This window comes from Parasteatoda tepidariorum, chromosome 12 (assembly GCF_982258835.1).
Source record: "Parasteatoda tepidariorum strain Cologne lab strain chromosome 12, Ptep-v5.0, whole genome shotgun sequence".
Classification (NCBI taxonomy): domain Eukaryota; kingdom Metazoa; phylum Arthropoda; class Arachnida; order Araneae; family Theridiidae; genus Parasteatoda; species Parasteatoda tepidariorum.
The window spans coordinates 48,956,646-48,981,818 of record NC_141766.1 but is presented as its reverse complement, the minus strand read 5'-3'; the positions used below and the strand labels follow the sequence as shown (position 1 = coordinate 48,981,818).

Genomic DNA, 25,173 nt, shown 5'->3' with positions numbered 1-25,173 from the left:
GCTTGCATAATCTTGCTAGACTGAGTTTGTAAAAACTATATATTAAGCTAGTGATAAATGTACTGACAAAGTAATTTTCTGATTTCATTAATTGTTTACTAAAATCACAATAAATCATTTCTTGCTTCAATATTGAAAGTAATATATTATTTTTTAACAATTTTAGTAAAAACTTAAATTGTGTGTATTTGTAAATTACTCTTGTCAAATGTACATTGACTTTTTTTCCTTAGCTTTATTCTTTTTTGTAAATCGTGTTATGTAACATTTTGTTATTTTCTTAGCCATTGCAGATGAAACAGAAGAAAAAAGACTTAAAAGCATTTTTTTTTAAAAATTAAATTTTGTTATATCCATACTTAGCAATTCTCCATTTTTTATGCTAGTTCTGCCAAACAGCTTTTTCACATTTCTCCCGCTGTTTTTCATATACATTGGTTATCATAAATTTAGGGAAAATTACAACGATGACCATAACTCAAAAAGTTACTTAGAATTTCATAAAACTGGTACATATAATGTCTAAAATAACATAATATGTGATAACAAGACGATTATGGTGTTAAAGAATTTAGCATATGCATGGTTTAGGAATAATATATCAAATTCTCATTCATAAATCCAGTGAAACCTCCTGCAATGGATACTCCTGCAAAACGGGCGCCTCTGAATACGGACATATTTTTTATCCCCCAGGAATCTTTTATGAATAACCCATTATGTACACTCTCCTCAAAACGGACACTCCCATAACCGAAAGCGGACAGTAATTTTTGTCCTGAAGCGTTATTTTCTATCTTCAAACTGGACACTACTTTTTATAAATTTTAAAGCAGAAAAACTATTTCTGCTTTAAATTGCAAGAAAAAAAATGCAACTTTTCACCAATTTTAAAGCATGTAAATTTTTGCCTTATTCATAACTAAAAATATTGGATATTGTTATGTTATTTCACTACTAAAGAATCAATCTTTCTCCCGTCCCTTTACAAGGACAGCAGCATCTTTTGAACTTTTCATCATGATTATGATGTTCACAGATTATGAGACCCCTCAAGTTGAAAGGACGTTTTAAATGTTCTCAATGCTTCTTCCCCAGTGAAAATTTCTTTAATTTTCTTATTAATTTGAAGACTGTATTTAACACAGCTGGGGCTTAAAAAAAAGAACAGAAGTATAATCTTTGAGGTGTTCATATAAATGAAACATTTATTCAGACACTTGATAGATGATCAATTGTGAATAATCAACTCCATAGGTTCTCATGATTTACAGGTATGCATTGTTTTTTTCTTTTTCTTCTGTGAATCATGGGAGGTTTACTTTCAAAGAGGTATTAACCAGGTTTCCTACTAAGTGATAAATAGGTGCTAGGAGATGTAAACCTAATAATTGAAATAGACTGAGGACTAACAGCTTCTATTCAGTATCTAACTTGAATATCTGTGCTAATAGGAAAATTATATTCATTTATCTGTAGCTGCATCTAGAATTATGTATTTCTATCAAACTTTTTCATATATTTTTATCGAAAAAATATTTTTTACAATTTAAATAATTATCCTTGTAGTTATTGTAGTTTATTTAATTATTTCTATATCTTTAAAAATATTCTAAAACCAATTTCTGGTGCTAAATTGCGTTATGAGGGTACCCTTCCCGTAAACTGATAATTTTTTCGGTTCCAAGATTGTCCACTTAACCGAGGTTTTACTGTTTTACATTTAATATTTCCTAAGAGCAGAATTGGCTATTTTCTAAGAGCAGAATTGGAAAACCAATTTCTGGTGCTAAATTTCGTTATGAGGGTACCCTTCCCGTAAACTGATAATTTTTTCGGTTCCAAGATTGTCCACTTAACCGAGGTTTTACTGTTTTACATTTAATATTTCCTAAGAGCAGAATTGGCTATGATCAATGTCAAACATGTAAGTCTCCTACATAAACATTTTTTCTTTTTTTTTTTCCTTGCTAAAATTTCAGGTATTTTTTCATGAAGCCACATGTTGCCAATTTTTACTTTTGTAATTTAGTTCTTATGTTTGTTGCAAGCTATTGATATTTTTGTGTGGATAATTTTTTACTTAATAGAACATTGAATTTTTGAATTGTATTTATTTCTCAAGAAGTAATCTCCTCATTTTTATGCTTATTAGCTTCAGATTGATGGGTAACCAGCTCCACAATCAAAATCAAAAGAGAATCTAATCTAAAAATCAAAAGAGCTTTATAACTTTTCACTGTCTTAGTTTTTTTACCCTTATAAAATAATTTTCAATTTCATAATTTTTTAGGCAACTATTTTCATTGGGTCATACAGGAATTAATTTTGAAAAATATGAAGACATCCCAGTGGAAGCTAGTGGTGAAGACTGTCCACCACACATTAACTCAGTAAGTAAAATCGTTTTTATTTTCATGATTGCTTTGTCTAATAGATATATAAACTAATGATATGTAAGTCTCCTATTCAATAATTAATTATATATTTTATCTTGTAATAAGATTTTGACTGTTATTCTTTGGCCATTTTCTTCTCCATGTAACGCAAATGTGGGTGAGTTCCCAGGCTTGCCACTCTACATGGAGAACAGGGAAAACCTGGAAAATACAGGGAATTTAAAAATCACCTAAAATAACAGGGAAAATGCAGGGAATTTTGATTTTTTCCTTGCAAACTGGGAAAATACAGGGAATTTTGTTTCTTATTTTTGTCTTTTAAAAAATGGTACCCACTCAAAGCGTAATCAATGGGATATTTAGCCATGATATTTCAGCTATACTAAACTATTTCACTTACTATAACATTATTTAAATATGTTCAGCTGTTTTCCCACCAATTAAAACTAATAAATATAGTTAGCCCTATATAGCTCACAAAAGAGCACAGTAATTGTTGTTTCCGTTTAATATATTGTGTATAATAGTACAGGGAAAACACAGGGAATTTTTTTTCCAGATTTGAGTGGCAACCCTTCCATCAAAAAGTCCTCCATGAAGGCAAATTTCTCCCAATACTTGATCCAGGAGTTCCCTTGCCTTCTGGATTGAGTTCAAAATGACTAGGCTACAAAGTTGAACATTAGTAGTTGTAAGCCTAAAATTGGGCCGTTCTGATTTAACTTTAAATTTTCTAATACTAAAAGATTTTGCCAGAGAACTATTTTTAGCACTTATGTTTACTTCAATATAAAGATCCTAATTTTCCCTGTCTCAAAAGGTATTAAATACTAAATGCTGAAGGTACTAAAATGTTGAAATTCCTACACAGCTTGTGAATTTAATTGTTAAAAAAGTAGTGATTAAATTTGTTCTAATAATTTTTGCAATGTTTGAGGTAGACTAACTTTTTCGCTGGTAGACCTCTAACTTAACTCTTTTTTCTTTAACTTAATGAGTCTGTGACTCATATTGATCCTTTTTATTTATGAACAAATTTTTATTTTTGCAAAGGTTGTTTTTTTTTCTTCTTTTTTTGCTGTGATTAAATTATATTTTTTAATAAAATTCATATTAGAAATAAATTACATAATTCAACAATAAAAATAATCATACGTGACAAAATTTAGTTTCACAACCTGACTTTAAAGAGATTTATGTAACAATATTTGGGGTGCCAAATACATTTAATTATATTACAACTTTGAAATTTTAAAAAAACTCTCGTTGAAATATGAAAACATTGAATGGTAATGTTTGACATTTTAATGAAAATTCTCTCTACCCTTTCTACATTGATGTACAGTGCACAAAAAGAAAAAGTTATCAATCTGAATAAGTGTCAATCTTAATGGTTTCTGGTGGTGACTATAAATATGCTAATTATTAAGTTATGAAATTAGACACAAAATGTACTTTCTCTCAATAAACTTATACAGGGTGTCCCAAAAGGTCGTTTACAAACTTAACATGTTGGTCTGTCATATCATGATGAACAAGATTTACATAGGAACTTGTGTCCGAAAATTAAAACTGCGGCCGCTAGAGGGCGATAATTGCACGAAAACGGGAGAGTGGGAAAAACAATCATTTCAGGCGTGGACGTTGAAGGAGAGGGATGAATGAGTTTAGTAACGCAGAAATGACCGACATGCATTACGTATACGGCGCCGCTGATAGAAATGGACGAGCCGCGTCACGGACGTACCTTGAGCGCATCCCAAACAGACGTCAGCCAAGTCATGTTTTGTTTGGACGATTGCACTCCAGATTATGTGAATCAGGTGCTTTCGTAGCACGTAGCCACATCGGTCGAGAACGTGCTACACGCACACCTGTCGTAGAGGAAACCGTGCTACAGGAGTATGCCATCAACCCGCAAAGAAGCCTCCGAGAAGGCGAACGTGTCTTGGATGTAGCTCGTTCCACCATAATGCGCATACTGCACGATGACATGCAACACCCTCACCACTTCCAAAAAGTACAGGCATTGTGCGCTGACGATTATCCCAAACGCATTGCATTCTCACGCTGGTATTTGCAACAGCGGGTTGCACAGCCAAATTTTCCATCATGGATTTTGTTTTCTGATGAATCCTGCTTTACACGGGATGGTGTCGTGAACCTGCACAACATGCACGTATGGGCGCATGAAAACCCAAGATGTACAAGTGCCCATGCACATCAGCAACGTTTCAGCGTAAACGTTTGGGCTGGTATTATCGGTGACATGTTGATTGGCCCTTACCTACTACCTGAACGCCTCGACGGAAATACCTATCGCATTTTTTTAGAAAGAGTTTTGCCAGATCTGATGGGTGACGTTCCAGCCGCTACACGCCGAAACATCTGGTTTCAGCATGATGGAGCGCCTGCCCACTTTAGCTACGCTGTTCGAGAATACCTCGATAGGATTTATCCTGATCGCTGGATCGGTAGAGGCGGACCAATCCCATGGCCGCTGCGATCCCCCGACCTGACTCCCCTGGCTTTCTATCTGTGAGGACACATGAAGTCCATAGTGTACAAGACACCTGTAACATCGGACATGGATCTTATTGCCAGGATCGTGGAAGCGACAGCACGTGTCCGTGACACTCCTGGCCAATTTGAACGGGTTCGTGAATCCATGCACCGACGCTGTGAAACGTGCATTGTGGCGAATGGAAAGAAATTTTGAGCATTTGCTGTGATGTAATTATGTTTTATAATAAAAATCATATTAACACCGCTATCGATATCATTTTTTTTCTCTTCATCCAAACCTGCACTTATCGCCCTCTAGCGGTCTCAGTTTTAATTTTCGGACACAAGTTCCTATGTAAATCTTGTTCCTCATGATATGACAGACCAGCATGTTAAGTTTGTAAACGACCTTTTGGGACACCCTGTATATATGTATATATTTGACCTTCAAATTATTATGGGGAAGCCGAAATTGTCTCCCTAATAGTTTATACAGGAGAGCAGATCCCCTTAATGTTAATTTCACTTTTTGCCTTTTTAGTCATATCTTTAAAACTAATTCAGCAATTTCAAAAAAATTTCACCCACTCATGAAACACATTTACTCTGATAATTTTATGCAAACAATATTTTTTAATAATTATTTGTTTAATTTAATTGTGGATGAAAAAATTTTGAATTATGAGCCATAAATATTTTTATATAAGTCTACGTATTTTTCTATCATAAAATCTTAAGTTTCAACTGTTTTTATTTTGTAGAAATCAAGAAAAATTAAAATATTTTTAAAAAAATAATCTGGCAACAATGTAGGAATATTGAAATGGGGCGATTATGAAGAGTTTGAGTGTTTTCTTGTTTGATTTTGTAATTTAGTATCGTCTGCACTTATAATAAGCATTTTTAAGGTTATCCCTCAGAAACATTCAAGTTAAGTCTAATAACTTGAAGATCTGGTCATTAGATCAAAAATTATTTTGGATTGTCCTTTTTTTTTTATCCTACGCTATACATGAAAAAGTGAAAATTGTTTGTAGGTTTGTCTATTTTTATGAAAACATTTTTAATATTTTTCTTTTAATTTATTATTTAATTTCAGTTTTCAGAGTTGCCTTTGACAGAAATAATTCGCATGAATATAGACTTAACTCGGTATACCTCTCCCACACCTGTTCAGAAGTATGCAATGCCAATTATACTCTCAAAGAGAGACCTAATGGCTTGTGCGCAAACAGGTAATTATTTCCTTTCAATCTTGATTTTTCTAACCTAATGTTTATAGATATTTATTGCTTTTTTTTGCCATAACATTAAACTTATCTAAAAATGGTACTTACCATCTAAAAATTGTATTTACCATCTAAAAATTATTTTGCCTGTTTTTTATAGATATAAAATATAAAAAGTAATGCTTGCTGTCGGTAAAGCATAGCAAATAGTTGAAATATGACTACTGTGAAAGATATATGAATACTTGACAACTCCTGAATTTTCTGGAAGATTTTACATTTAAAGTGGTAGCAAAATTTATACATTCACACATTTTTTTTTTCAGTGAATGTGATTTAAAATAATTTTGACTACCATTACATTCAAATATTTGAAACATATATATTGTAGACTCTTGTGTTGTAGCTCTTTCACTAAAATGTTTGCTTTATTTTAATGAAATGCCACCTTATCTGAATTGAAGCGATATTTCCTTACTGCTAATAAAAAAAATTTTGAAAAGAGTAAAAGTTTGCAAATATGCATGTAGGGGTGTTTACATTTCATAGTGTTTTTACGAAGTTTAATTTCTACATTGTTTAGACTGTGTTTTCCCTAGGAATAAAAAAGGGCCAGGTGCTTCCCCACGAAAAGGGCACCTAGTTTTGAAGGGGCACTTACTTTACACCATAAAAATCAAAATGTCTTATATTATGTAATAACTGAATTTGATCCTAAACAATTTTTAAATTACCCTACTATATTATTTTCAAAAGTGGTTGGATTCTCATTCATTATCAAAATAAGAGAAAAATTTGTAGTTTATAAAAAATAAAGGCATGCTAAAAGTTAATCTCTAAGCAAAAGATGTTTTCCAAAAATGTGAACTAAGAAAAAAGAAATGATTGATGAACAACTTAAAATCTTTTTTCTGAAATTAATGAGAAAATGAAAATTTTTTTTTAAATTTCTTATTTGAAAATTAATTATGAAATTTAAAAACATTTAAAAATTGTTTAATATACCCTTCTCCAAAAAAAAAAAGAAAGAAACTTGGTGAGAATACAAAGTAAAAGTTGAAAATAGAAAGTATTTTTAATAGTAATGAGAATTAAACCTATAAACACAGATAATATTTTCAGGGAATAATTAGTATTTTGACAGTGAATTATTTTTGGAGAAAATGGAGTATGAATAAAAAGGCAGTGTTTTTAAGGGATGGTGGTTTATTTTTGCAAAGAGGGCACACTTATAGGAATCAAATGGCAGGCAAGACAAGCTGTTTTTCAAAACACTCATAAGAAAAACACTGGTTTAGGTCACAAAAGATCCAGAACACTTTTGAAAGGCTACTATTTCTAAATAGATGGTTTTCTTTCTGGAACAAGAATTATATCACAGAGCAATATGTGAGAGAATGTTTGTGAATCTTCAAACTAGCTATAAAAGAACATTAACAATTTGACTGCTTTTAAAGCATATATAGTTAATTTTAGTCAAGTTCATTTTTAATTAAAATCTTAATTTTTTGTAGAATCACCAAGATAGATAAATCTTGATGTAGAAATAAATAAATCATCATTTGGAATCGTTATCTCAGATCCTAAACAAAAATATTTTTGCCATATCAAGCATTTTATCATACTCCTGTTTATTGGTTTTTGGCAAATGTTAGGAAGTAGAATAACAGCTGTTTTGTAATCACTATAATACATATAAAAATATTATGTATTTTTCTAAATGCCTTAAATTGGTTATTAAAATTCAGTTGTTCTATTTTATTGCTTGCTGCAAAATATTAAAATATGTTGCTACAATATATGTCATTCCATAAACATCTAAAATTTTGCTGTTATAAATTGAAGTGAGCCACTTTCTGTTTCTGCAGAGCAAAATCTGCAGTTTCTGCAGAGGCTCAGTGCTATTCATTGTGATGGAACCAGTCGCAATTTGAAGCCCACTAAGCTTCAGATTGTTAGGTACCAGCTTGCACGTGAAGTAAAGGTAGCAGGTGTGCGATGCTGACGCATTGACACTATCTTCCCATTTTTAATTAAATTGAGAAATCCCCACTCTATGCCCCCTTTATCTGCATTGGCATGTTGTGAGAAGTTTATTCTTTTCTATTGTTTTAGATAGATTTGTATAATTCCAAACCATTAAAATTGCTTTATCTGCTTAAGATATTTTATGAATTTGTCTAAGTTATCAACCACAGTTTTACATTTTAAAAATAAATTTGCTTCACTGATTTGTATCCAAATATAATAAATTGGAATTCAAGAATTCTAAATAAATGCCTAAACTTATTTTACTACTATTTGTTGTAAATTTTTTAATTAAGTGAACATTTTTATTTGAATTTAAAATTATAATTTATTTGTAATTTTTGTTTAGGTTCCGGCAAAACTGCTGCATTTTTAATACCGATTTTGAATCAAATTTTTGAAAATGGCCCAGCAAAAAATATTCCAATGGTAAGTAAATCAGAAGAGAGCTTAGAAAAGAAAGCCATTAAGTAACCTTAATTAAAACTATTTCTGTAGATTATTTATCATGTTTTTAATAAGCTTATGGCTTGTTTAAAAAGGTTATATCATTTTATAGAAATTATGTTTCGCTTGTTGATCAAAAACTTTTTTAATTTTTTTTTTATTTCTAAGAATATGGAGGTAAAATCTATAATGTTGCTGTTCACATAATGTTGTCATTTACAGAAGGAAATGTGTTGAATGGAAGTCTTGCGTTTTTATCTATAAATATTAAACTGTAATACTCTATATTTGAAGAATTAAAATTGGTGTACGAGCAAAGCAGATGTCAGGCTCACCACCTATGAAAAGAAAGTACTTACTGATTCATATTTTTCCATTCAAGAAAGCTCCTCCCAAATGCAATACTTGTAATTCATGTGCCCATGTTTTTACTAACATTATCTTACTTTTTTTCAGTAGTTTTATTTAATGTAGGTGAGATTTGTTTGAAAGAACACAACTTTTTTGCTTTTCTATGTTTTCTCAGCATTACTACCTGTGTATAACTATTTTATCGCGTTGACAGATTTTATCTGTTTCTGGATGCATTTGTTTCATTGTGCACTATTTTATCAGTTTTAAGTATTTTTATTAAGGCACCTTTTTAATATATATTTTGACCATCTTATTTAAAACTTTTTTTTTTTTTTTGCTGTCATCCTTTTTTTAGGTTCTTTTGCCATTATCTCCTACATTAAGTTTAAGAATAAATTTAAATTCTTCAGCTAATTTCTTCTCATGATTGTTATAATTATGGCCACAATTTGTGAGAAATTTAAACTTATGAGTCTGCCAAATATTTTTGTTTTACTCGAAAGTTTTATTTGCTGCAAAGAAAAATTTTTTTCTTTAGTCAAAGTAAGAAAGTTTACCGAATTTTAGAGGAATATAAAAATTTAAAAAAATCTTCTTGTATTAGATTAAAATTTATGCAAAGTGAAAATATAGGATTTTAAACTTAAAACTACTATTAATGTATATAAACTTTATTTTACTCATGTTTCAGCCTCCAAGACATAGTTCCCGAATGAAGCAATATCCTCTTTCTCTTATTCTTTCACCGACTCGAGAATTGGCAAGCCAAATCCATGATGAAGCAATAAAGTTTTCATATAGATCAAAGTGTCGTCCATGTGTAGTCTATGGTGGTGCTGACCCAGCACAACAGATGAAGGATTTGGATCGTGGATGCCATTTGCTTGTAGCAACTCCGGGACGATTAGTGGATATGATCGAACGAGGGAAAATAAGTTTGGAAATGGTCAGGTATGTTTTAAAAAGAAAAATAATTTTGATCTTTCCAGCTATTGATTTTTAAAAGATACTAAGCTATTTATCTTGAAAAGATATGAATATTTAAAAAAAAATTTTAAAGAGAAACTAATTTTTGATAAGAACTAATGTTATATAGCTAAAATTTTATTTGAAAGAGACATACGTTTTTTTTTTTTTTTTTTTTTTTTCAGAACTATTTGATCATTAAAAAATCTACTGTTTTGAGGCTGAGCATTCATATAGATTTGAAAAATTGTTCTTTAATTTAACTCAAATCTAAGCAAGCTATTATTACCAAAAAAGGACTTAAAAAACCAGCTATTAGTGCTAGAAAAATGCTCAATCTTAATATTGCTCATAAATTCTGTTGATATAGTTTTAATTTTTCTAGAATAACGTAATGATGATATGTTGAAAAAATAAAATTAATATTCATTCACAAAATCTGAATCTTTTTCAATTTAGAATATTTAATATGAAGAGGACAAATATTAGTTTTTGTATAAATTTAAGTGTGCTCTTAATCTCTTCAGCTTTCAAGTTGGCATTAGATCAACTGTATACTTGAGGAAAAATCCTGTTTCTACATAATGTCAATATTTAAGTTAAAATATTATAACTCAATGCTTAAAATATTTTGTTAAAAAATACAATTTATTTTAAAACTTAAATAATAATTTATGCATTACTTTTTGATACTTAGGGACTATTCTCACAGCACCAGGTATTTAATGCACTTTAACTCCCACCAATTGTTGTTAGGGTTAAACTGCACAATTTGAAACTCGTCCAAAACAAATCTTTTGAACCACACTGCTCCAAAAAGCCTTTTATATATCAAAATTGTTCTAATATCTGTTAAGCAGAAAATAAAACTTTAGCGTTGCTAGGTGGGGGTGGTTAAAAAAAGTTTTTGCATTAAATGTAGACTATTGCATGTATTTGGCTAACTGGTTATTCAGTCATCCCTCTCTGTCAAATTTAGCATGTCAAATAGTGATTACTAAAATGGGAACTTTGCTTGCCATAATATTATGAAAGTAACATAATTTGAATGTACTCATGTCAAAATAACATCATATTAAATATTTGTTGTGGAATTTTCCAAAAAATAAAGAATGGTTGTTAAATAATGTGGAAATTACAGTAGAATCGGGCCCTTAAGAAAATAATTTCAAATAGGTCCTTAAAAAGTAGGCGTTACTCAAATCAGAATAATTTATGTATTGCAACAATATTCTATTAAAAATATTGCAATTTAAAAATAAAAAACATTTGAAAATGGGCAAAAGAAATTAGAAAATGATTAGGATATTTGAACTTTTGGAAAAATATTCAAATTCACAGCAAGTTTAGTTTCAACAATTTCTTATAAAAATTGATAAAAATTCCTGAAATGGTTTACATAATCTATGAATGTTTATTCTATTGAATTATTTTAAAAATTTGTATTAGCATGCTTTTTGTTAGAAAATTTTTACATTTTGAGAATTCTGCACTTTGAATGCACACAGTTTAATGAATGTCAAAAAATCTTTAGAGGATGTGTATTTTACTTGAAAAACTATTAACTTATTTAAAACATAATAAGAGTACTAAATTTGTATTTAATTGTTTTTTTTTAAATCTTAGTCTTTTCTCTCCTTCCAGGTACTTAGTTCTTGATGAAGCTGACAGAATGCTTGATATGGGTTTTGAACCTCAAATTAGACGCATTGTTCTTGAGGATAAAATGCCTGGAATTGGAGAACGTCAGACATTGATGTTTTCTGCAACTTTTCCTAAAAAAGTCCAGGTATTTATGTTTTCTTCAAAAGCTCTAAAGTCTATACTTATTTTATGTTCTTTTATTTAGGGGTTGGTGTTAGGAAAAGTCATTGATGTTAAGAAAAAGGTTTTTGATTCAGTATAATTTATGAGTGTATTCTTAATGTAGCAATTATTGACTTTTTTAAAATTTGATTTCATTAATAATGGTTTTGCCTTGAGAATTAATAATATGGTAATAAAATTTATAAGAGGTAACATGTTCAATTGATTAAAATGAAAAGGATAAATATGGGTAAAAGTGAAGGGAAATTTTTCAATTATGATTTTTTTGTTAGCTGTATGTAAAATAATTTGCTATTTAGCTTATTATATTTAAATTATAATTTATGTTGATGTTGAGCTGGAATAAAAACAACTTTGGTTTTGTTTATTCAGCAATTTGTTATAACTGAACAATTTTAACCATTTTAATTGGAAATATTAAGTGTTTCAGTCAAAATATTGTGTTTAAATAATGCACATTATCAAGGCTTTGATTGGTAAGTGTATATATATGTACTGCTAAGTGTTCTAAATTATAAATACAAAGAAAATGATATTTTCTCTTTAGGAGAGGTGAAATACTAAGGATTTTTGAAGGTTTCTTCATTGCGCTAATGACCTTCTCTGGCAGAATTTCCTTCTAATAATCTTCCTTTTTGTTCAAAGACTTTTTTTTCTCGATACGTTACGCTTATTTGAAATTCTTCTGTTCTAAATTTGTTATCCTTAATACTTAATTGTACATTATCTTAATTATATGAATATAGATGATTAATATTCTTTATCTCTGTTTAATTTTCTTTGTGATTATATTGCTAATAAGCTAAATTCAGATTCGCTTATATTCTTAAACTATGAATATTATATCACTTTTTGTATAAACACAATTTACGATAAGTATTTGCGTGATTTATGACTCATCACATTCCATATTTTTTTCTTTTTTGTTCACAATTCTTACTGACCTGATTTACAAACTACAATCGCAATTTGATCTTGACTTTTAGGTCTCACATGCGATTTTCCGGTTTTTGTATTAACCATATTTTGTGCAATGCACCAAAAAATAAGCTGATCACCCTGTTTAACTTTTGATCTAATTATCATATCTTTTAGGGCTGAATCTTAAAGATTTGAAGAGGTGGCCTCAAATTTGCTAATTAATTAGGGCAGACCATATTTTAAGTTAGGGAATCGGATGCAAAATATATTTTTTCTGAGTTAACACACTTTTCTTTAGACAGAATCTGCTTTTTGGCCTCCAAAATATGATCCCAATAGTTCAATCAGAGAGAGCAGTCCACAGTTCAGACCCTTAATGTTAATTTTGCTTTTAGTGTATTTCACCGTAGCGAGAACCTATTAAGCAAATTGAAAAATTTTTGCAGTTAATATTTATTACTTTATTTAATAATTGTCACACAAATTTTAATTATCAAGTATACAATTTTTGCATTGTTTTCAAGAGTGTAATAATATGGGGAACAGAAAAATAGAGAAAAGCAGTTACTCAAAATATTGTGGAAATGATTTGCATATAATTTAGTATCTAAAAGATATAGTTGCTATAAAAAATGTTGAGGCATGGATTACAGAGTTAGGACTAAACTCCAATACTGAAGGTATTAAGCTCTAATTGGATGCTTGTGCTATTAAAATAGATGAAATCTGGAAAGTCCAGCTACAAAATTTTTAATCAGAAAAGATTGACTTTGAAACTTGAGCAGAGGAAATTTTGAAGAAGCAACTGATAATTAAAAGACCTTCTTACTTTTTACTATAACTTTAAAAAATTTATTGTTTGAAATTTAATTTAAAACAATGGTTTTTAATTAAAATGTTGAGGTAAAAATAAAAGATTAGAAGAGATTAATTAACAAATTAGTCTACCCCAATTTATAAAACTGTGTAAACTATTTGTTGTAATATGTATAAATAAGGTTCTTATATTTGCATTTAATATGACTAATTTATTTATATGCCATACAAAATATGTATTCTAAGTTTTACATATCAGTGGATATTTAATACATTACCTCTAAGATTTTTGGAGAATGTCTCTAAAATACTCTCAAATTTAAAGGAAAAAACTCCACTCCTGAATTATTGAAATCAGAGTTTGCAAGATTTAGGACAGAATGGATTAATCCACAGTTTAAACCAGGGTTTAAACTGTCCTGTTCAAAGCTATCTTAAACTGTCCAAAACCTATTTACTCAAATTATGTCACATTTAAAAAAGAAATATATATATATTGTGAAAAATAAAATTTTAACTTTTAATCAAGAAATGAAATGAAGACAAGTTTTTGTTTTATTAAAAAAGTTTATTATTATCTTTAATATTGCATTATTTTTCCTTATGTAAAAGCATAATTTATCAATATTAAAAGCATGTTTAAAGGTTAGGATATTCAAAGGTATTCACTTTTGTTGTTCAATGAATTGTGGAGCTTCAAAAATTATAAATATTTTCCTTTAATAAGTTGAAGCAAACAGTATATAAAAAGTATCAAATATTTATTAATATATGAAATTATTATGTAATGTATATATGGTAACCTTTTAACAAAGTTCAAGGTTTTGAACACTTTAAGACATTTTAGGACAATTTAAGTCAGTTTATGACAGTAAAACCTATGTGTCCTGTCCAAAACCAGTTAAGGACATCCAAAACCCCAACCCTGATTGAAATACTCTAATTAAAACCATAAAGTTTGTTTAAGAAATCATCAGTTTGGCTTTCAGAAAGAATAGCTATTTCAGAATTCAATGAATAATGAAATTTTAAAACAGCTATTCATAATATACATACCTTTTAACATTTTAGTTTTTTGTTGAATCTTTTTATTTCAGTGGTAAAACAGAAGCAAAAGAATTCTTTACTTTTATTCCCAGTGGAAAAACGTTTTTCTCCCGGGAATTTGAAATTCTGCAGTAGATGAACTGAAATTCTGTAGATTATATGTAGAAAGGTCATTCATCAATTTTCATTTATAAAGTTTTATATAAGGTTGCTTTTTTCCTTACGTCCACCACAGATCATTATCGATACAGTGTTGTAAATTATAATAAGTATTGTTAATATTTTATCTTTTTTGCATCTTTGTATGTCTGCTTAAACTTTTGCACAGTGATGTTTCTGAAAATTTTTTTTTTTTGACACAGGAGTTGGCGAGGAAATTCTTGGATAATTATATCTTCTTGGCTGTAGGACGTGTAGGAAGTACGTCAGAAAATATAACGCAAAAGGTGGTGTGGGTTGAAGAGCATGACAAAAGATCATTTCTTTTAGATCTACTGAATGCTGCTGGTTTAAAAAATGGCAATGCAGGTAATTGTTATTTTTTTTATATAATCATGTTGTTTATTTAAATGATTTTAATGATACTTATAAGGCTTAATACTGTTTAATGTTGTTGAATGCTTTTCCATGATATTGAAAAAAATGTCTTGAAAATGTAAGACTAATTAAAATAGTCATAAAATTTCATTTAATAGATATTTCCATTATCGAAATTAAAGAAAAAAAATACCATAGAATTCTTATTATTATAGCCTCTACTATATCTAAAAAAAAAAATTTACCCTATTTTTAGATTCATATTACCCTATTTTTAGATCTATACTCAAAAAATATAAGAAGTGCCACATTGCCCCTTTCTAACTTTCTAGGAAAGCAGTAATATTCAGTCTTTCTAGTGTTAAACTCTACACTTAACCAACCATCGAATAGAAAAATCAACGTACAACTAATTTTCTGAAGTGCGAACAGGTAGTTGAATCTGGCCACAGTACCAAGAAGCAAGCAAATTCTTGCTCTTTTTCTTTTTTTAATATTTTATGTAATGTAAATTGTCTACACAAATAAGTTTGTATTCCTGTTTTTTCTTTGGCTAGATTTACTTAGCCCACTCCATAGATTATAATCCTTTTTAATTTCTAATAGAGTTCAAAATACAAAAGTATAAACAAATAACAATGAAAATAATTGGGAAGATGGCAAAAGACATTGCCTTAAAAGTTCTTTATCATGTGAGTAGAGTGCCATTTTAACAACTGCAAGAACTGATTAACAATTATGGAGGTAGTCTCCATTCACTAAATAGACTCTTTGGTGGCACAGGTCTCAATCATGATCCATCCCTGGGCAACATTTGTACAACTGCAAAGTGGTCTACAGTTTTCAGCTTGTTCTTCTGTCGTCATTGTTGTAAAGTTTCAATGGTTGATCTTAATGTTCTGCAATGAAATATTAGTGGTGTGTTACAAAAAGAAAAATTATGTCTTATTTATAGTAAAATTATTAGAACATTATTTTGATTTTTTTTTTTTTTTAAGATACTAAAAAAAATGGAAAATACAATAAGCAGCATTATACGTGTTTGATTTAGATATTTGGATAAGAAAGTTTTTAAAAAAAACTTCAAGCATTATTATTAGGCTTAATAAACGTTCACTTTTGTCCAAGTAAAAAAAATCTTCTTTCTTTAATCTTTTTTCTATAAAGTAAAAAAAATCTTCATTACTGGTACAAAATATTTCATAAAATCTAAACTGTAAAATCCAGTCTCATTTTGTTGAATTATAAAATATGTTATTTTACCTTTAAAATTTTTTTTATTTCAGTTTATATTAAAATATATAATTTGTGATTTCCTTTTAGCTCGAGATTCTCTAACTTTAACATTTGTTGAAACAAAAAAAGGAGCTGATGCATTGGAACATTTTCTTATGAGTGAAGGCTACCCTGTGACAAGTATCCATGGGGATCGAACCCAGAGAGAACGAGAAGAAGCTCTTTGGAATTTCCGAACTGGGGCAACTACAGTTTTGGTTGCAACAGCGGTATGTTTTTAATGTATCTTATATGAAAAGAAAAAAAAATTTCTAGGAGCTTGTATGGTATATAGATAATAAAAAATCAGCTGCTGTCTTGCTATCATAAGAACTCAAGACACCAGACAGAAATGGTGACAGTTACTGTAATTACGAAAATAAGTTACCTTCATTGAGGGTATCTTTTTAGTCATTCAAGGGTATCTTGATTTAATCTAGGCAGATAAGTAAAAAAAAAAAAAAACTAATTTCTTAAACACTTCTGAACAACTCTTAAAAGTAGAGATGAGATTCGAAAAAAGCTTAAAATCCGTTAATAGTTGCCAAAAAAAATTATGAATAATTTTGGATAATATAGTTAGTTTCTTCAGAAGTAGGTGGAAAAGAATAAATAATTTGATATAAAACTAAATTATCCAAAATATAGAAGTATTATCCAAGCATTTAAAAATCTGTCAAATTGGCTTAAAGTACCAACCGACTAATTTAATTTTTTAATTGATTTAATGTATTTTTGTCTTATGTATAACTCTTTTGAATTTGATATTAAAGTGTTTAATGTTTTAGGTCTTGAATTTTTGCAGAATAATTTCCCATGGGGGGGGGGAAAGGAAATTAATGCAGTTAAGCCACGAATCCTTACAAATTTAAAATTATATACAAGACTTTTTTTTTATATTTTTAGTATTATTATCTGAAAATCAAACTTTTCCATTTTAGTTTCAAAATTATAGGAACTATTATCTTGCTAATCGTTATTTTTTATTTAATAATTTTGGTTAACTTTTAGGTTGCTGCTCGAGGTCTGGATATTCCGAATGTGAAGCATGTAATCAATTTTGATTTACCTAGTGATGTTGAAGAGTATGTACATCGTATAGGAAGAACAGGGCGTGTAGGAACTGTTGGTAAGATATGTTGGGAGAGTGTACTAAATTAAGCAACTTATATCTATCATATCAAAAAACATGAATTTGTCTTTTTTTGATTATCATTAATAAGCAATATCTTATCAACAAAGATCTGACTTGTATGATTTATACATTGTTGCCAGTTCTACTGAATTTTGCTAGCTTCTCCTGAATTCATCAAAATACTTTTCTTTTTTTAAAGGAAGTTTCTGAAAAGTTAGTTTTTACTAAATTTATTATTTTCTCAGATATTTCTTTAAATAATAGTTTAAAGGATCTTCGAAACTTCTGTTGACTCAAATGAAAGGATTACAGTCACTATGTTGGAATTACTGATTCATAAAGGGGCATTAGGATATCATTGTGTCAGTGGCATAGCAATCAGGAGTGAATGTATCATCCTTATAATTAAAGCGTCATTGAAACAAGAGGTCACACTGATGAGCATGGATTGTACTTGAAATAGTGGGCATAGAATTTCTTATTCCGTTAATTCTGTTTCATTCTGTCAAACTGGCAGCAATGTTATGTTGTTTTTTTCCATAATAACTCTAAACTTAGTATTTAATTACAATATATAAATCTATATATATTCAGCATCAACAGAATTGTGATTTATAAATGCAAGCCTGTCATTTAGCCCAAATGCACTTTACTACATTTAAAAATAGAGTAAGTAGGGAACCCACAACTTTGAGGTATTTTTATATCAGGCTTAATTTATAATACTGTTTGATTTTGTTATATTAAGTACATCATATGCTTGATTACCTGCTCTTGCTTGTGCCATTAAGCTGTACATTTAATTGAAACTTGCATTGTTTCAAAGTACTAAATGATACTATTAAACTACTTGAATGGAATTCCTACTTCATCCATGGGCATTTGAAATGTACATGTTCTGTACGACTTTTTTATTAACTCATGATTGTAAGATATACTTTTCCCTCATAATTAACTGGTACCTGTTGCCCTAGTTTTATTAAAATAAAAGGTAGGGAATTAAAATTGTCTAAATAATGCTTCTTAAATTGTTGATTAGAATGTAGATAATAGCACCCAAGTTATAGTATTCAAATGCTCCAACGTCAAATTCAAAACTGTTAGTTTAAACCACCAATTACTATCTTTTTTTTTAATATATATACTAAACTTTAGTGGAAATTTTAAAAACCTGAAACAAAATTGTTTTTACCTTTTTTTGCATTTTCTTGGCATTCAAGTGGCAGGATAATGACATTTGTAAATATTTAAAAAAACATTTCTTCTTTAAAACTTTTATATTGTTAACAGCATGCTTTTTTATTAGAGCTCAGGCTGACTAATTTAGTATTGTTATTAATGATTTAAAGAAGACTGGAAAGTGACAACATAAAAGCCAATTTGCTTTTTTTAAATCTCTTAGAATGAATTTTTCTCTAAAACTTTTATCAGTTCTAGCTGAACGATAGGTTTTGACAAGATGGCTTACCAATTATATTTTTAAACCAGAATGATTTAACGCTAGCATCATCTTCGTAGGTTATAAAAAAATTAATGGCCAGGAAAATGACATATTTGTGTGGCTAAACAAATTGACTGAAGAAACTTATTTATACAATATAAAGTGAATTACTTGATTGCATGTAAATAAAATTACCTTATCTGTTAAAAGTAAAATATTAAATTGCCTTAATACTTTATTTTTGTAAAATATTTTGTGTAATCATTTCTTGTGCGTATAGTCTAGAAATGCTTTTATCAATTTAGATGTAAAAAATTAGAGAAAATATTCCGGAGTTTTATTGTAAATATTATTTGTGACATGCCAGGAAAATGACAGTTTGAAACTCAACATATATTATTAAACAAAGATAATTGTTAAGAAAATAACAAACTAGTGTAAAATCATTTTAAGAAACTAATATGAATCATGATGGTATTAAAGTTTTGAAATATAAGTTTCGTATTGTATAAGATTAAATTTCATCATCCTTTTTTTTTATATATATGTGATTGGAAAAAATTAAGCAGAACTAATAAAAGTAATAGATTGCTATAGTGATAAAGGAATGAAAGTAATCAGGCTTTTGTTCTATTACCAGATTCATAAAGTTTCTATTTTTAATTAGAACTTCATATTTTTTTTAAATTCCATTTCTTTCAGATGAAAGATGTTAAATAAGTAAAAAAAAAAAAAATCCTTTTAAACTTTACATTAGTTAAAAGTACTTCTTTTCAGGATTGGCTACTTCATTTTTTAATGAAAAGAATCGCAATATGGCCAGCGACCTTGTGGAATTAATTACTGAAACTCGTCAAGAATTACCTGAGTGGCTGTCAATTTTGGCTAAGGAAGTGCAAGTTGAACAGCGATGTAACACTGGTTCAAGAAAATTTTCAAGTAGCAAAAAGTATGTTGTACTTTTTTCTATTTATTGAAAAGCATTTAAAATAGACCAGTGGAACAGATTTACTAAATTTTTATATCTATTGGCAAACAATGTTGATCTTAGAAGTTTATAAATTTGGGATTGTAAATACGTTTTGTTTTTATTTTTTGTATTCTACTCGTTTAGTTGCTACTATGTTTTAAAAATTTATTAAGATCTAAATTTTTTTAATTACAAGTTATCAGTTGTATGGTAGTGAATACTTGTTATACTTGTAAACATAACATTAACAAAAACAGCTGAAGATAGACTTTTAATATTTGAAAGAAAAATTGTTCAAAGAATATTTGGTTTAAGGAGAGAAAATAATAAATGGAGAGTTCCTTTTAATCATGAGGTTTCAGGGGTCTGTTTAGGAGAAAGTTGGTTCTGTTTATAAACCCTTCATAGAAAGGAACCCTTCCCAAAATATCTTAACTTAAAAAAGGACCCTTCACAATTTTTATGATCAATGTTTTGTAAATCGAATTAATCCTTCCCGCTGTAAAAAAAAAAAAAGACGTATCTAAGATAACCGCAAAGTTTCTGTGAAATCTTTGCTCACGCCCTTCTTTCCATCTCTCCTCATCTGCTGTCCTTTCCTCTCTTCCCACCATTTCACCTCATCCGTTGTCATTTCTTTTCTTCCTGCCCTCTTTCCCCCTGCTGTTCTTTCCTTTCTTCCAGACCGCGAGGAAGCTGATGACATCGGTGATCAGCGCTCTGGCTTTGCGTGTTGCAGGAGAGGAGAATAGCATTTTTTAATGGCAATATGATGAATTTAGAACAAATCAAGTACTCGGGATGTTATTAGTTAAGGATATTTAATAAATCATCAACCCATATTAACATGAATTTTATCTTTTAGTTAACATTGCAAAACTTAGAATTTATGTGGACACTATCTTATGTTATTATTTGCAATATTGATATAATTTTTGAAAATCTTAAAACACCATGAAGAATGAACTACTTTTGTTCTTCATCAACAAATAATGAGCCATCAATGGATTGCATTAACTTGTTATTTATCGGTGACAATTTGACAAGTTAAATCATTGTGTTTGCATTATTCATTTCCAATTGCGATATAGAATATAGTAAAAGCTTTGTTCCTTATTTAGAATATTTTAGTTTACTTCCATATTCAATTACATAAAAATAGTCAGTGATATGGCGTAATTTCTGTATAAAATTGCCAGTTAATAAAGTGCTAATTAACATCTCCTACAATACTGTTATTAACCAAGTTTAACATAGTTTTCTTTTTATATTCAAATATGACACATTATTTTATCAGGTAGAAGGACATTGTTTTCAACAAAAAAAAATGTTTAAAGATAATTAATAAATTTGTTCTCTTAGTAGGCACAAAATCATTTGAAATGTTTTGTCTAAAATGCAGCAATGGAGCGATAACAGTCCTAAACAAAAGTAACGTTACAAAAACAAAATAACATTAAAAAAGTAACATAAATAATAGTAAAAGTTAGCAAATAGGTCTCCTTTCATCTCTCTCACTGAATATATCTCTGTTCCATCTGTAGATGTCCCCTAACTAGGCAGGCATATGTTGTGTAGTTGCAACAATTGATAGATTTATATAAAATATTTTAATGAAATCTTAAAGATCATTGTTGCTACCAATAAATTTTAGCCTTTCGTGTGTTGAGTAGAAAAATGTTTTTTATAAAACAGGTTTATTTAAAGAAAGGTAAAAATTTATAAGAAATAATTTGTTTTCCAGGTATGGCTCTGGTGGATTTGGCTCACGAGATTATCGTCAGTTTGGTAACAGCCGTGAGAGAACGAGTGGACCCAGAAACTCTAATACTAACAGTTATCCCTCCCAGAACTTTGGATATGGAGGAAATCAATACCCCAATCAATTTAGAAATAACTATGGTGGTGCTTCATCAAATGATTGGTGGGGTAGTTAACTGTGTCGAAAGTATAACTTTCAAAGTTAGTTGAGTATGTTTCAAAAACATAATTCCTCTAAACAAGAACGCATTTGTGAATGAGCATCAATTCTTTGTATTTGTTTGTCACATATCCAGGCATTGTGTTAGTAAATGGAAACATATTTTCAGATTTAAAAACATCTCATAATAGCATGGTTTTGTCTCATCTGTTCTACATGCCTAATATTCTCTAGTATAAATGCTATCCAGTTTATAAAATATTATTAATATTGTGACAACTTTTAATCATTTTAAAAAGCTAACTACTTTATAGCAAACCTTTGTTAAATTTTCGCAGTATTTAGTGTTTAGAATCAGTAGCAGTTTATGATTTTGAATTTATATATGAAATAATATTGATAATACTTGTTGAATGCTGCTTCATAATAAAATGTTTATTTGAAAATTTTTTTGGTAGTACTTGAAATTCCTCTTAAATTTATACATCATTTATAATTGAAAAATTTATACCTGTATAAGGTATAGATAAATACATGTGGCTGAAACTATAAAATTATATTCTCAATCAATTATTTGATCAAAAAAATTATGTCATTATTAAGAAATTAATAAAATTTAAGCTGTTAATTTATTGCTGGCTGCTTGATAAATCAATTATGACAGATTATTTTGACTCAAATTATAGTATGTCAGTGAAGCAGTATTTTTTATTTAAATGTATTTGCTTGATTTCAATATTTTTAGGTCTATTTTTATAATTTTCATTGTGTAATCTTTAATAATGTTTTTTTAATTGTTATTTTGTGTATTCTATATAAACATACTTAATACATTATCGTTATTTTCACTTAGATTTATGTGATATATTATGTGCAACGAATTTGACAATAAAAATTTCTTGTAGCATTAGCATACAATGCAAAGGGAAAAACAATAATTTTTTTTTTTTTTAATTCTCTACAATTTTAAGAGCTGCTACTTAAACTTGTATATTTTTTCAGTAAAGAAAAATGAGTGACAATTGATAATTGCTTCTTTTAACAATGCTTTGAAATTGTTCAGCATTTTTTATTATATAAAGTTATACATCTTGAGATTTTATATTGGTTAGTGAAACACGTGTAATGTATTTGTGAGTTAAGTATAAAGAAAATTATGTTTTTAATAAGGGTTATTCACTTCCAAATGCTATGTGGATTAAAGTAATTATATTCACTTTCAAAGTTATCTGTTGCAAGGTTCAATTTTAACAAAATTATTAAAAATGCAATCTTAAAATTTGACGACTGGTTTCTCACTGCTTTACTGTGTTCTTGTTGCAGCTCTTAGTATAGTTTAATATTTTTGGCTTTGTTTTTAATAATTTTGTTTTCCAAAATCTTCTCTCATTTACCCAGATGCATGTTTCATTTTTTGGTTTATTTACTTTCATGATTAGGACAAACCATATAAAGTGTTAAATTGTTGCCTTTGTTTTCTCTAATATAAATATATACTCATTTAGTAGGTGTAAGTGAATGTTTGGGATTATAAAATACAATGTTCAACTGTACTGATTTTTTAGTTTTGCACTTGGTATTAATTCAATGTTTTATTCTGTTGTGTAACACAGAAAAAATACAGCTTTTAAAATAAAGTTTTTTGAATTAATACATTCAGCAAAACTTATTAGAGTGTGAATTGTATTCTGTGCTTATACAGAATATGTTATATAAAATTAGTTCATAATATATACTCTATGAAGTTATTTATCTTGAAATACTCAGTATTTGTTTATATATTTTTCTTTTTAATATGCAGTTATGTGTATAAATACTACATATTTCTGTGGTACCATCTTGTGCATCACATTTCATATTGATATGCATGGTAATATTATTTTTATTTTAGAAATGGAAGTAAGTAAGAGAAGAAGAAAAAATTACTTTTTTCTTGGTAGCAAGTTTTAAAATTTAGTGCATTTATTTGTACTTTTAAAGAAAATCAATAAATTGGATTAGTAAAATCAATTAGTTTAAAAAGAAAAATTGCTGAAGGATTTATTTTTTTAAAAAAAAAGTTTTTTTTATCTGTAGCGTTTTTACAGTATTATCTCTATACAGACCTGTATTGAAATTCGTTTAATTACCAATTTCTGATACTTCAAACACATTTAGAGACTCGACTCAGTTAAAACTACTTAAATTTTCAAACTTATCTCTTAGTTACTATGATTTTGCTAGTATATTTTCTTCCATACCTTAGTTACATGAAATTTTACTTCTATGCCTGTAAGTTTCTATTCAAAATGTTTCTTATACTTATTCCAGAAACTTAACATTCATTTGTGTTAAAAAGATTTTCTCTTAAATTGCTTTTTTTATATATATTGTACTTAGTTATTCTTATATCTTTCATTTTTTTTTAAATTGATACGTTTCTTGTATTATTATGGTAGTTACTTTAAATTTTAGAATTTGTGTTGCTCTTCATTTCTATGTAAAAGTAACTTTACCATGTTTATATGCGTATCGTTGCAGTTGAGTTTTCTTAGAGAAGAGGTTGCAGTTAAGGATTATAAATTTAGCCATTATGAAAATTCAGATTGTTTGAAATTGTGATTACTTTATTAACTTTAACTAAAGTTTGCCATCTAGGCATATAATTTTTTTATAAAAATTTTCTTTGCCAAAGTATATTCTTAAAAAATCAAAAACAGCTAAAATGCTCAGTAGAATTTGCTGTTTGAATTAAAGTTAAACTCTTTTTAACATTAAAGTATTTGTTCTGATAAATTTATAATAATTCTACCATTAAAAGTATTTTATGCTCTTTGTTATGCTGATTGTTGAGCCGATACTTTTAATTTATACCAATTATCTTCAGTGATTTTCTTATTATTGACAGTGATACTTTGCAGTCTTAATACTGGCTATTATATGTTAATCCAATGACACATTGATGGACAAAGTTGCTTGCTAGTTCCATTGTTTGAGATTATGTGATGGCATGACAACTGAGCTTTTGTTAAAGGTTTAAAAAACTAAAGGTCATTCAATGGCTACAGCTGTCAATATTCAATTGCATCTTTAAATACTCAATATTTATTAAAGGCAACTGCTTAGCCATTATTTTCTCAAACCTGTAATGTTGCTGCAATAAATAAATTTAAGCAATCCTAAATACTCATTTAGAGAGGCTAAATCAAGAACTTTGATTACTCAATGCCTCTTTGCCTTAAATACTCATTATTTAATACTCTATTGCCTTAAATACTCATTATTTATACTCTATGTCTACTTTGGTGTTAATTGTCCATCAACTTGTCAGAATTAACCCATTAACTTTCTAGTTTGATTTATGTTCCTATCTCTA

At 28.7% G+C, this 25,173-nt stretch overlaps 1 protein-coding gene across 1 annotated transcript in view; it reads left to right on the top strand.

Annotated features, from left to right (window-relative positions):
- Positions 1–23,846, top strand: part of bel (ATP-dependent RNA helicase bel) — a 42,577-nt gene extending 18,731 nt beyond the window's left edge. Inside the window, exons 6-15 of the mRNA XM_043056587.3 lie at positions 2,294–2,393; positions 6,004–6,139; positions 8,511–8,590; positions 9,654–9,913; positions 11,573–11,717; positions 14,902–15,067; positions 16,400–16,581; positions 17,363–17,480; positions 19,705–19,876; positions 21,642–23,846. Coding sequence (XP_042912521.1) covers positions 2,294–2,393; positions 6,004–6,139; positions 8,511–8,590; positions 9,654–9,913; positions 11,573–11,717; positions 14,902–15,067; positions 16,400–16,581; positions 17,363–17,480; positions 19,705–19,876; positions 21,642–21,834 — 1,552 coding nt within the window. The 3' untranslated portion in view covers positions 21,835–23,846. The remainder of the gene's footprint in view (positions 1–2,293; positions 2,394–6,003; positions 6,140–8,510; positions 8,591–9,653; positions 9,914–11,572; positions 11,718–14,901; positions 15,068–16,399; positions 16,582–17,362; positions 17,481–19,704; positions 19,877–21,641) is intronic.
- Positions 23,847–25,173: the final 1,327 nt, after the last annotated feature.